Genomic DNA, 14,409 nt, shown 5'->3' with positions numbered 1-14,409 from the left:
GAAGTTGATCGAGATAGCTAACACCCTAAAGATATCAAAGGAACGTGTTGGACATATAATTCACGAATATTTGGATATGAGAAAGCTTTGTGCAAAATGGGTGCCGCGTGAGCTCACAATCGATCAAAAACAACAACGAATTGATGATTCTGAGCAGTGTTTGGAACTGTTGAATTGCTCCCTCATCCACCGTATTCTCCAGATTTGGCCCCCAGTGTTTTTTTCCTGTTCTAAGACCTCAAGAGAATGCTCGCTGGTAAAAAATTTAGAAGCAATGAAGAGGTAATCGCTGAAACTGAGGCCTATTTTGAGGCAAAGGACAAATCGTACTACAAAAATGGTATCGAAAAGTTGGAAGATCGCTATAATCGCTGTATCGCCTCTGATGGCAATTATGTTGAATAATAAAAACGAATTTTGGCAAAAAAATGTGTGTTTCTATTAAACGATACGAACTTTTCAGCCGAACTGTTATGTTTGATACAATGTGGATTTCAGTTTTCTTACTTTTTATTGATTATAAATACTTTATTTACATTATTGTTGTGATAACTTTCTATCAAGTTATATGAAACGAGTATCCAGTGTGCTATTGGCAGTTGTGCAACACAATGTAGTGCGCTTGTATTGGATCAGTGCTGGTATGTCATTCATTCTCGAATCTAGAAGATAAAAAATATAAATACAAATACACGTGTCACTTTGGACCTATGACTTCCAAAGCTACGACCTACCGAAATCACAAAACTGCAAGCGACTCAGTCGCTGTTATTGAGATTCCTCGTATCGCCGTGACTTCGTTTTTGGGCTACTAGCTTACAATCCCTGCATTTTTGGCCATTCCGTAGAAGATGGTGTTCTTGTCAGTGAGTAGCGCATGTGGAGTGTCACATTCGGCAACGAGTCCCTTGTCCAAAACCAACACCCGATCCGAATCCAATATCGTGTTCAACCTATGGGCAATGGTTAGGATGGTGCAGTCACTGAATTCCGTTCGGATGGTTTTCTGTAAAACGGACGGTTATCAATCGCTTAGGAAAAAAAAAGCGAGTGTACAAACCTGAATCAGATCATCCGTTTCCAAATCCACGGCAGCAGTTGCTTCATCCAGTATGAGAACTTTTGTCTTTCTCAGAATGGCTCTCGCCAGGCAAATGAGTTGTCTTTGGCCAACGGAAAGATTTTCACCGTTTTCGGCAATGTCGTGATCCAATCCAGCATCAAGTCCTTTGACAAACACTTTCAAATGTGCCAACTCCAACGCTTTCCACACTTGATCATCGGAATACGTCCGGAATGGATCAACGTTCATACGAAGAGTGCCGGAGAACAGCACCGGATCCTGCGGAATGATCGTTAATCGACTGCGCAATTGATGGAGTCCCATCTGCGAAATGTCCAAACCATCAATCACAATGTGGCCACCGGCCGCTTCCACGATACGAAAGAGTCCCAGTGTTAGGCTCGACTTGCCGGCTCCCGTTCTGCCCACGATGCCGATCTTTTCTCCTCCCTTGACGTTCAATGAAATGCCTTTGATGACCAGATCCAACCCATCCCGGTAGCGAATTTGGAAATCGGAAAAGTTCACTTTACCTTCCGTAGGCCACGCTTTGTCAACTTGGCCCTTCTGCCAGGGGGCTTCCCTTGGTAGCACCGTGTACTCTTCCAACCGCTCGACAGCGACAATATTGGTCTCCACTTCGGCAGTCATCCGTACAAGGAAACTCAAAACGGTGGAAATCTGTAGTGCATAGGTTACCGAAAGTCCAACCGTGGCTGCCCCAATCGTATCCCTGGCCAGCATTGCAAACAGGGCAGCAAAGAACACAACCAACGCTCCGACTATTTCCAACCGAAGTGCTAACCACCGGTTCGCTATGATACTGGGGTAGGACATCACCTGATTGTAGTCCACCCGTGTTTCCGATTGTTGGGTGAAACGTTCCTGAACTCCGTACGCACGAATGGTTGACTGTCCGGTGATGCTTTCACCGAAATGTGAATAGATTGGACTTCTGGTAACCGATTCCAACCGCTTCAGTTGCCGAGAAGTGGCGATGTATAGTTTTTGAATGGCATAGTAAATGACGAGGAACACCGGAACAATCGCCAGGAATATCGGAGTGGATATGGCAATCACAATAAACACACCAATCACAGCGAAGAACATCAACAGCCACATCCGGATAGACTGCGGTAGAGTGTTGTCCGCTACGTCAACATCTTTGGAGAAGCGATTCATGATTCTACCAAGTGGAGTTGTATCGAAGAAAGACATCGGCATCTTCAGTGTGCTCTCCAGCAGGTTGTTGTGCATAGTATTGGCCGCTTTCAGACACCCGAGGGCAAGTGTGATGGACGCGACAAGCAAAGCAATCGACTGTAGTCCACCTAAACCTCCGTACACACCAAGATACATGTCACGAACGGCCGTATCGGTTGCAGCCTCCTTGTCTTCGGACCAATCCGTCAGCCAAAAGCTTCCGTAGATGGACGAAGCTTGATTGAGCACACTGAAGAAAATGGACCAGAAACCAAGATTCCAGCCGATCGCCTTGAAGTATTTTATGTAAACGGCATAGCTAACGGCACCGGTAGCCGATTCTTCTTTTTCGATGAGGGTAGTTCCCTGCGCCTGGACCACTTCCAGTGGTTTGTTACTGTTTCGAGATTCCTGTCGGCTAACCTTCTTTTTCCTTTTGCTTCCGCCGCTGCCATTGGATTTGTTCGATCGGACGGACATGGCCCGCTGTACCAGGTTCCGAGAAGTTTCGTCCTTCAGAGTTTCCTGAATGATTTGCAGCTCTTCGTCTTCCTCGTCCAGTTCCTGTAGGTGTTGATTGAGAAACTCGGAGAATGCTCCTCTCTGATCCAGCAGCTGTTGATACGAACCATGTTCCGTGATCTCTCCATCGTTCATCACGAAAATGTCTTCCACGAAGGGAAGAAAGGAAATTCCGTGCGTTACCAGAAGCCGTGTCCTGCCCACCAACATACCGTCGGGACCAACCACCTTCTCGAAAATATGCTTTCCAACGTGAGCATCGACTGCACTGAGTGGATCATCGAACAGATAGATGTCAGCATCGGCGTAAACGGCTCTGGCCAAGGAAACACGTTGCTTCTGTCCTCCCGAGAGGTTGATACCTTTCTCGCCGATTTCGGTCGAGTCTCCTCCCGGAAGCATTTCCAAGTCCGGCTTCAGGGCACAACATTCCAGCACACGATTGTACTTCCGTTCGTCAAATTGTCTACCGAACAGAATATTTTCCCGTAGTGTCGAATTCTGAATCCACGCCTGCTGCGGTACAAAAGCGATCTGTCCGTCCGTGTTGACCGTTCCTTTGATCTTCTCCAACTCACCGAGCAAGGCGGAAATCAACGTACTCTTTCCGGTTCCCACTGCGCCTACCACTGCCGACAGTTGTCCCTTTCGCATTGTCAAATTAATGTTCTTCAGCGTTGGGACGTCATCACCCCAGGAGAAGGTACCATCCCGGATTTCCAGTGCATTTTCACTTCGGTTGTGCGTCACATTGTTCGGATCCAACTCTTCGCTGTTCATGAACTTATTGATTCGCTTGACCGACACCCAAGCCTGCATCGCGAAGGTGATCATCATCGGGAACATGGCCAACGGAAACCGTAGAATGTTGAACAATGCAAGCGACACGAATGCAGTCGATGGATCCAGGACATTGTTCTCGTCAACCATAACGTAAACCGCAAACGACGCCAACGTCACGAGGAAAGGCGCCATGCTCCAGACGAAAAACGTTGCTGCACCGTAGTAGGCCATGCCTCGAAGTACGCTAATTTCGTCCGATCGAACGCTGACGATATCCTTCTGGAAGCTCGGTTCCCAGGCGTACAGTTTCAGCACTTTTATGCCACTGAGAATTTCGTTCATTCTCTTTACACGTTCGTCTTTGATGCGCATCTGTTCGACCTGCAGGTCTCGCAATTTGGCGGCAATGTATCCGGTCAAGGGGATCATAATGACCATAACACCTAATCCGGCAAACACCGCTGGTCCCAAAATTTCGTACAGCAGATAGATACAGAGACCGATAATCAACGGAGCTGACCACAGTACATGTAGATACGATGTCAATTCGAAGAATCGTTGCGCGTCAACTGACATCAGATTGACAATTTCCCCCACCGTTGTATCCTTCTTAGCCGAACTGGACATTCGCAGTGCTTTCCTGTAGATGGCACTGATCAGGCCGGTACGAATTCGGAATCCCACCAGGAATGTCTTTCGGAAGTACTGTCCATTGAACAGTGCAATCAACAGTGACGTGGCAAAAAGACCGAACGTGATGATCATTCCAATCCAGAACGGTCCTTGCATTGCGATGTTAGCCATCAGTTCCCTAGAGAATCAACAATCAAGACTACAGTTAACGATACGAGTTAGGGCTATTGGGGTACTCACTGCATCAGATAGGGTGAAGCAAACTGCAACCCGGAAATTGCCAGCTGAAGTAACCCGGCAAACCAAAATGGTCCACCGTAAGCCTTCACCATTGCCGGTAGCGTAGATCCGTTGGTTGCACCGTGCGGTTTGTACGTAAGATTCACCTTCCCGGTCTTTTTATCCTGAGCCATTTGTTTGCGTCTTTCCTTCTCGACACTTTCGTTCCAGTACTTGTCGAACGGTGGAACAACCTCCCGGGAGGTGTCCTCCGGATTCAGGTCGTACATATCGTCATCGGTGAGAGGCTTCCGGAATCCACGCCAAGTGAAGGAATCGAAGTAGAGAAACAGTAGCTTCACGAAAAAGCTAGACCTCAATTCGGGACTGGGGTTTTTCATCTTCGGATAGTCACTGTAGCGCGGGGCTCGGTCCGGTAGGACTTCCAGCAGTAAAATCAAACAAATCAATGAGTATTGCAGAGTGTAACTGACAAATTGATATTCGGCGAAGATAACGCCGCCGGTGGAACCGATCGGTGAATCACGTTCCGCATGTAGCAATGCCTCGGTTCTCATCTGAATAATTCCGAAGAAGGCCTTCAGGAACCAGAAGATGAAGATCGTTCCGGAACTTTGAATACCGTATTTACGGAAGAAGAAGTACAGCACAATGGTAACTATCTGCAATTATTAGAAGATTATTAGCTTTATAAAAAATGCACTTGTCCGAATTGGCCAACTCACATAGGCAACGGCATTGAAGATGGCAACCAAGATCTGTACGTCAAACACATCCGCCTGATTGTGGTAGTTGACCACCATTCCGAGATCTATCCACGATAGAACCATCAGCAGGAAGGAAATGAGCATTTTGGAAATGTTTAACCAATTCCAGGGAATATCGCGATAACGGCTGCTCGCTATTCGGTACGCTTCGTACACGGTGAAGACGTACAGGAAAAAACATGGCACCCACTGAAGAATTATTCGCTGAAAGCAGAATGTCAGATCGGCATCCTCCGGTCGCCAGGTTAGGTTATCGTCCTGTGTAAAAAGAGAGAGAGAGAGAGAGGAAAAAACAATTACAATGAGGTGAATATTTTTCGTATCAGTTACTGATAACGCAACTGACGAATGGGATGACTAAATTGGGTAAAAATGCATCAAATTTATATGAAAATCACAGTTCCATTATCAGACGATAAGTCTTTTTTGGCAGCTGAGCTCACCAGTTTAATCGAAAAGCATATTAGAATGAGCCCAAAGCTAAAGGCTCTCAGTGATAAGAATTTGGATGACAGATCATTAGTATAGAGTATGACAGATGTAAATTTAACTCGCGTTTTATCTCGGTGTAGGTAACGCATAGTTCCTCACAGTCAGTTATAGAATACGATTTCCTATATGTGAGTCTGTGACGAAGAACCTAGGTAACCAATAAGCTCGTACTGATGCTACACTAAGGCTGTGTATAATCGTCAATTAGCATTTATGTCGCTCTTGAGTCTATCTCAAAACCATAAAAATATAAATCTAATCAATGATAATGCTAAGTTGTAACAAGTGTGCATTCAGCATTCTGAACACTGATCGATTTACAACAGACCAACTTACAGATTGCCAATTAAGAACTAGATAAAGGCGGTTGGGTAATGTCACAGACATTACCCAAGGACGGGAATACGAATAAAACTGGCATGCCTTGTCACACTTTCGTTTGTTTTTGTTTAAGTGATTGCTGTGTTGTTGGGCATCTCTTCTGTGATGATGAAACGCGTCGCTTCTCGGCTGGTGCCAAAAAAGCTGAATTTCATTCAAAAACAGCGTCGTGTTGATGTGGCCAAAGAGATGATTTCCAACGCAGATGGTGACTCCACATTCATCGAATGCATCATAACTGGTGATGAGGTGTGGATCTATGAATATGACGTCGAAACCGCACAACAATCGACCGAATGGCGCTTCGAAGGCGAGCCATTGTTCTAAATTTTCATCCAATATAAAAATCGCCACACGAAAATTTTTCAACTTCTTTGTATAGACGCCAAACAAAAACTAATCGTACGATATGCGTCAAAATTTGACAGAATGTGTATAAAAGTGTTGCCAACGTTGAGAGAATAAAAGTTTACCGATTGGACAAGCGCGGGAATTTTAAAATGAAAATTCCGGTTCTTTTTTTATCATAAGGTATATTTTCATGAATTTCATGTGTTCTACAAGTAGTGATAGTTTAAATGCTTCCCACTTAGAAAAAAACGTTCAACGGTGGTCCTTCATTGGTCCAATACGTTGTATCATTGGTCCAATGAAAGTCCAATCAATCGTTCAACGGGAGGCCAACACGGGTCCTTCGTTTGCCGATTTTGAAACAGACCGTTGAACCGAATGCTATTTTTTTCGTTCAACAAACCCGGCAGACAGAGGTCCATTGTTGAGCCATTTTTAACATGAGGAGTTGGAGCCCCGTTGGACTAGTTTTACTGCAGAATTTCTGAAGTTTTCTCCACTCATTTGTTTAAACTAACAATACATACCTGCACAATACTTCTACTTCACGTAGAATAACAACAAATTTTCTTTCTATGTAAAGGTAAAACTTAATTTTCACACTATTTTTGCAAGAGAAAAAACAACAACAAACCGTTCCAGCAAATTGAACGAATATTTCGTGCAATATATCGTTCAACAAGCGATCAAAAATCAACAAAATTGAACGGCCTGCTGAGAGGGTTTGCACATAATGCTAGCGTGCAAATTATTTTCGGTGCATGATATAATTGTCAGTCATCTGACACCGGTATGTTACACGCTCTTTGAACATTACTCATGGTTTGAGTTGCGACTACTCAAATTCATAAACTGGAATAATATGTCAAAAATTGAGTATGGGTTTGAGTAAAATTTACTCTGGTTATGAGTTCTTTCGCATTTATTCATACATTAGAGTAAACGTTTAGTTTCCAAGCATTTGAGTGAAAAAAAATGCTTCTTGTAGTTCAGTGCATTTTCTTTATCGGAATATTCTAATTCTTTAGGAATGCAAGAATACGCCGTTTGTCATTGCCGATCCTAGATCCGGTTTTTGAAACAAGGAATCATCAATCATAGTTGTTTTCAATAGAAATTTTGTGGTTTCAATTATGCTAAGTGAGACGTCCAACATAAGGATATCAAAATTATTCAATTTTGACTCCAAACTGGTCAAAAGGAAATGGTTTTGAATCAGTTTTTTGGGCTTCCCATTTAAAAGAAAGAAGAATAACTATAACCAGAATTCCATGTATATAAACATTAACGAAGAATTTTGAGTGCAAGGAACTCAAATTTTGAGGTGAGCTCTTTCAAATTTGAAAAAAATATTTCATTCTTATTTTGAGCAAAAAACCTCAAATTTTGACAGCTTTGTCCCTTAACTCAGAAATGAGTGGATAGGTGGTAAATCAAGCTTAGAGTACGTGCACTTTTTATGAATTTGAGTGGTGTGTCACTTAATTTTGAGCTATGTTCAATGAGGCCATTTGAAAGTACACCGATTGATGTCCCAAAACACTATCTACTGCATTTTAGGTAAACCGATAAGTTATTGTAAAAGAATCGATCCAAAAATCTCTAATTCTCGTGCAATAAACGAGGTAAACCAAAAAACAATCTCGTTACTACACTGAAAGAAAACGCCAGCTGCATTTTGAATAAAACTTCATTCAATGCGATAAATAACTGAGAATTCCGACTATTGAATGATAGAACAATCTGCACGATCATATGATCAACATTCAGCGAGTTTCACTTCTTATATGTGTGATTACCATTCATATATTATTTGACTGTCAGTTACGTTTGAAATGTTAGTGAACTGTGTGTTAATCATCATTAATCAGACTGAATGTATGTTACCCATTGTCATTTAATCCCTGAGAAGAGTTTATTCCTAATGATGAATTATAGAACCGTTCGAATAATTTTATGATGTGCGAAAAATGAGCTTCATACTCATTTCTTCTGATTTTCTTCCATCATTTATATGATTGGCATAAATATATGGAATTGTATTACAATTGTATGTAAAATTGATAAAATCGAAATGAATCTGATATAGGATATTCCCGTAACAAAAATCTTTCCATGCATGTATTATTTTTCATTTAAATGAAACTTTGATGATTCGCAATGTTGAAGGAAAAATAACATAGCATGATTTTATTATTAATTATCAGTGCCAATCAGTTATCCAATTGTTGAAATATTTTTGGATAACTTGTCGAACAATTCAATGACAGAATGTAAACAAAACGCGTTTTTTAACCGAAGTTATACGTTTAAGGTTTTTATTTAATACGTATTGTGGTGGTGATACGAAATCAGTGATTAAGAATGGTGCTCGATGGAAATATTGGAAAACCTGGTGTCAGAGTGCTTTGGTGAGTATTCAGTGAAGTAAGAGTCTGTAGTAGACTTAGAATTCACATAATGTAAGGGCAATTTCTGCTTTACCCAAACAATTGCTCCGACCTCCGACCCTTATGTTTAATAGAAAATCGAGCCAAAGAATTGAATTAAAATGAATGACAACGCTTTTTAAAGGAAAAAAAAACTCAGATTGAATCAGTAGAATGAAAAATGATTAAAATTTGATAAGAAAGTTCTCATTCTATCATGGATCTACTGCATACTCTTGGAATGGATCAAACCCTTGATCAAATCTGAGTTTTTTCTTTTTACAAGCGTCTTTTTCCAGGATTGCTATGGAGATGGAAACCAACAAATCTCTGTAACTATATTGCAATGCAGAGCTTGATCATCTGCATACTTTGCTGCAGATTTTAAGTGTACAAGTCAATCATGTTCTTACTATCAATCAATTTTATTGTAACTAAAAATATTATTTAAAATACACTGAGATCTTTTTTATGCGGTCTTTTCATGCGGTTTTCTATGCGACTTTTTTATGCGAATTTTCAGAGTTATGCGGTTTCCCTTCTGCGGTTTTTTTTATGCGGTACGTATACTCGCATAAAAAAAGACTTCAGTGTCATGGAAATTTATTTTAAAATCATTACTTTTACAGACAATAAAAAACAAAAATGAATCGAGGCGCTGGAGGTTTTAACCACAGATAACAGATATACAGGCTCGAACAAAATTTTTCAAAATCCTGTGTAAATTTTCAAATTTGCTATACGTTGGAAACACTACTGCCACCTACTCGACTGTTCGCCGCAATCTTTCAAAACGTTCCACTACGTTCCGGAACGATAACAAAATCCTCCTGCCTGTTAAAGAAATATTCCAACTACAACAATTTTTACACTTATCACACGATTTCCCGAAGTGTTAAAGACAACTTCATTTCCATGTCGCATAAATCACACGAGAATTCGATCTGGATAAAACAAAAATAAACTTGTCATTTTAACCAACAGCAAAACAAAAATCTAGTGTGAAGTGAATGTTGCACCCAAAATTGTGGCTCAGTGAAAGCAGCATCCAAATCGTGGTGGCACCTCGTGGCGATCGTGGTGACATCTGGAAGTGTTCGCCACGCTGATTGAGCAAATTTTACACACAGTTCATATGTATGCCTGTATATCTGTTATCTGTGTTTTAACTTTATCCAAAGTAAACTTTTCTGGCTGCCTAAATGAATTTTTTGTGAAATTGTTTGGAAAGGTTATAACGGTTTTCAACAGTAATATAATTTGCATTTGAATGGATACGGAACTATTCGGTTAAATACAATTTATTGTATTTTGATGACAAAACATATTTTTCACTGTGCAATATGTTTTTCTTATGTTGGTTTCTGCTGCTAAATGATGAATATATTAAAACTGTACAGTTGATTCTTTTCAGAAAAATTGTTGAGGGAAAAAATAAGCTTTTAATTGTTACGATACTTAACAACCTACATACTTCATTGTAAAAAGTTTGTGTACAATTCATTGAATACACTGACGAAAATTAGTACGATAACTCAACCGAATCCAGCATAGTTTATACAGAATATTGAAATGTCTACTTATGTTCAATGGAAAAGTTTTAATGAATATGTAACAATAAATTTTATGGTTTCTCTGCAACATTGTCTCAGGTGTCTAAGTGGTATATGTGAAAACCTTGCTCTCGGCATCTCAAAGCTAAAGCAGAGTGCCTTATTAAATATATTATTATAACTACCATGGAGTTGGGAGGTAAGTTTCTTGAAACATTATCAACTATTCAAGTTATTTTAGTCAAGGACAAGAAGCCAGAAGAAACTATCTTTGATCCGCATACATACGACCAATGTTGCGATATGTTTTACAGTTCGGAATTTATTTCAAAGAAGGATAGCACGCTCGGTAATTTCTGGTGTAATCAGTGTAAGTGGATTTACATAAATTCGGCAATAAATCATTCGATTATTATGAACCGCTTTATCAACAGCAAAAATACGACCAACTTCGAAAAGCAGATCAAAACTTGAAAAAACTGTCGAAATTACAATGGAAGCAAAGCCTTCCAGATGAATCGGGTGATAGTGCTGATCGGTTCAAAATATAATAATTGTAATTATAATAACACGTATGCGAAAATAAACCAAATTTGAATTTGAACAAATGTATTTTTATTTTTGTTAAATAAATGATGTTTATCTTCAGTGTTATTTGTATCTTCTTCTTTCAATGTTATTGTTTTTAACTTTTTTATGACTTTGTTACTATTTCAATAAAATAAATTGAAATTGCCCAAACTTAATTATTCGTACAATATTTCATAGTTTTATTAGGCATCCTGCGGTTCCAGCCCAAAACACTCTTGCGAATAATCTTATCAATTTTTGTAAACTATAGTATACGCCATAATCGGTTCCAACATCTTGGTTGACGAAAGTGTGTGGGACATTCTTCGTCATATTTTTCTCATCAAATCTGATCATTTCCATCTTTGTTAGGAGCTCTTACATTCCAGTTCATCGATTTTGAATAATATTCATATACTGTGATACCTTTTCGACACTTTGACCAGTTCTTATACGTACTCATTGAACTCCAATGCAATTGTAAAAAAAAATCAACTGTCATAGAAATGTTCAAAAATTGAAGTGGAGCATAATTAAATCTTTTTTTAATTGTAGGTCATTTGCATTTTAATTTATTTTCATTTCCAGCTGTATAATTTCAATATTAATCCATCCTAATATCATCCGCATTATAAGGACTCCGTAATACATAAAACTACATGAAAATCTCCTTAATATCATCCGACGATTGGTGTAGATAAAATTAATTCGGTTTATGGTATGCGATTGTATGTACGAACATCAAACGCACTAAAAATGAATAGTATTTTCTATATGGCTGCTGTGATGATTAATTTTGAAACGAAAATCATCTACATTTTGGATTCATTCAATTTATAAGTGTATGTGCTTCTTTTCAATGATATTCATACAAATCAATTTGTTTTTGACAGAGGGGAAATTGAATGGCCGACTTATTAAAACCATCTGAAAATCGTTATGGGGATCGGATGAAGCAAAAAGCATTCAGCTTGTGGCCGGTAAATTCTTTCAGTGTAAATCCTTATTTACGTTGCGATCAACTAATTTTGAAGTTCCGATTTAGATCTCAACATGATGGCGTCGTGACAGGAGGCCGATAATTGTCAGTAAAGCACAACCCTGCTAGCATTTTCCGTCACTTTTCGACTATGTAAATTGACAAGTTGTTCAACAACGGCAGTTTTTTCCATCAAAGTAGTCATGTATAGGGATGTCGGAAATTTCGAAATACTCGGTTATTAGCGACCCTTACACGAGTCATTAAAAATGTCATTACTATAAAATAATATCATTTTAATGAACGTGTAATGGTGTACTAATGACGAGATTTCTAACAAATTTGAAATACATCATTACTTAGTTACATTAAAAATGACATTTTTAATGCTCGTGTAAGGGCCGCTATTTAATAATCGAGTATAATTTTGAAACTAATCGATTGAAATTTATTCGATTATCTGGGTTATTAATCGATTACTCGATTATTCATTCGATTATCACTATGGGATTTTTTTTATTATTAGATCAATAATCGAATATTAGTTTTAAGTTAATCGATTAAATATTACTCGATTATCTGGGTTATTATTCGATTACTCGATTAATCGATCGATATTACGACATCCCTAGTCATGAAATAATAATAAAACAAAACTGGAAACTGGTACAACCATTTTTGTTTTTATTATATTAATGTCGTTTTCGCTTGATGCCAAACCTAACCAAGTTTCCACTGCTAACTGCTGTCAAACCGTTTGTTTGAAGCCAGTTTCGAACCTAGTTTTAACGTTGTTGAACTGAAAATCGAGTCAGTTTCGAAGCTGGATTTTACATCAGGTTTGTTCAAACCCCCGTTGCAAAGTGCGAAAACAACACAGTTACGTGAAAAATGTTCGTTTGATGAAACTACCCTGGGTCAGTTTCCATTTTTTTTTCAAGCGAAAACGACATAAGAGATGACTTTTTTGGTCATGTGCTGCTCAAAAATATCTATTTCTCTTAAATGGCCAACGTTTTGAAGCAATAAACCTTCGAAACGTTGACAATAAATGTGGAATGGAAATAGCATCCATAGCTAGGAGGAGTAGCTGGCTTATTTCTTATTTTCCAAATGTTGTCAACGTTCTTTTTTACGGTACAACCGTTTTTGGTTTTTTGTATTATGACTTTTGGTCATATGTTGCTTAAAAAATAATAATTTCACCTGAATAATTGACGTTTCGATGCAATAAATCTTCGAAACGTTGGCAATTAACGTGAAATGAAGATTTAAATCCAACATATGACCAAAGAAGACAATTTTTATACACAGAAATAAGCGATTAACTTAATGGTAAAATTAATTACTTCGAGGCATTGTGGAGAACCACACCTCTTGAAGCCGGAAATGCAATCTTTTTTTTTTCTCTGTAGATTTTCCTATTTCGAAGTATTACGAACTATACTACGAAATTTCCTGAATTTAAACAGTAAAGATCAACCGCAACTCTCTCTTGAAGTGTGCTTAATTTCTGCGTGGGAGACATTTTCACAGTTTGTTTCTAAACAAACTCAATAACAAACAATATGTCATGCGTATAACGTAATCCAAGTGTAAACAGTTCGGTTTCCACTTTATATTATTAACGTTAAAACATGTTATTTTCTGTAGGTTTGAAGATAGTATGAATTTTTAAATTAGGATTTCTACATTCCAGAGCTAGCGAGAGGCGGTAGTTAAACTTCTCGTAGAAAGCTCCTCTTTTAGGATTTTTGCTTCCAACCCTCAGTCTTCCCTAACTTTTGAACTGTTTTCGATTTTACTTATTTTCAAAAACTTCCATAATTCAGAGCTTTTGTCATCAAGTGTCACTCTGTTTTTCCACCACTTGACCACTACTTACCCAAAAAGGACCTCCACAGAACTCCTCGAATGTCATTGGATAATGCTAGTCAGCACTTAGAACATCGGATGATCCCAACAGTTATGGGTTATATTTTCCAAACGGCACTTTACAAACACTCATGCGTTCTTTCGATTATCGCGACGAATTGACGCATTCACTTCTATTAGATTGTGACTCGCACTTTTGATATCAAACAATTGATAAGATTTCTTATGTTGGACAGATCCTTACACTTGTTCTACACTGGTTTCCCGATGGTTAGCCCGATGCGACAGCTTTCAATTGACTGAACTTCTCCAGCACTTGACCCGCGCGTTTATAAAACAGTTGTCGATTCACATGATGATATGGATATGGGCCGTGACTATCTTTTATTTCGTTTTTGTTTTTTTCGATAAGATAGAGAGATACCAGCACCCGGCGAACCGGAGGGTGTTATTACGTGGTTTTGGGCGTATGACATTTCAGGTCGTGTTTGGACTGGTCTGAGCCTGTAAATAATTTAACTCCCGAATAATCGAAAGCCCTCATATTTCATCAGCACATCGAATGGTG

The 14,409-nt window shown here is 39.1% G+C and overlaps 1 protein-coding gene across 1 annotated transcript; it reads right to left on the bottom strand.

Annotated features, from left to right (window-relative positions):
• Positions 1 to 396: 396 nt before the first annotated feature.
• Positions 397 to 14,143, bottom strand: LOC131431827 (multidrug resistance-associated protein 1-like). Its single transcript, XM_058597729.1, has 6 exons — positions 13,852 to 14,143; positions 5,170 to 5,469; positions 4,445 to 5,106; positions 1,061 to 4,382; positions 735 to 1,006; positions 397 to 662 (listed from the first exon to the last, which is right to left on the bottom strand). The coding sequence occupies exons 1-5, from the start codon at positions 13,885 to 13,887 to the stop codon at positions 812 to 814; spliced, it is 4,515 nt and encodes a 1,504-aa protein (XP_058453712.1). The 5' UTR covers positions 13,888 to 14,143; the 3' UTR covers positions 397 to 662; positions 735 to 811.
• Between the last annotated feature and the right edge of the window lie 266 nt (positions 14,144 to 14,409).

This window comes from Malaya genurostris, chromosome 2, assembly GCF_030247185.1.
Source record: "Malaya genurostris strain Urasoe2022 chromosome 2, Malgen_1.1, whole genome shotgun sequence".
NCBI lineage: Eukaryota > Metazoa > Arthropoda > Insecta > Diptera > Culicidae > Malaya > Malaya genurostris.
This window is presented reverse-complemented; position numbering and strand designations above follow the sequence as displayed.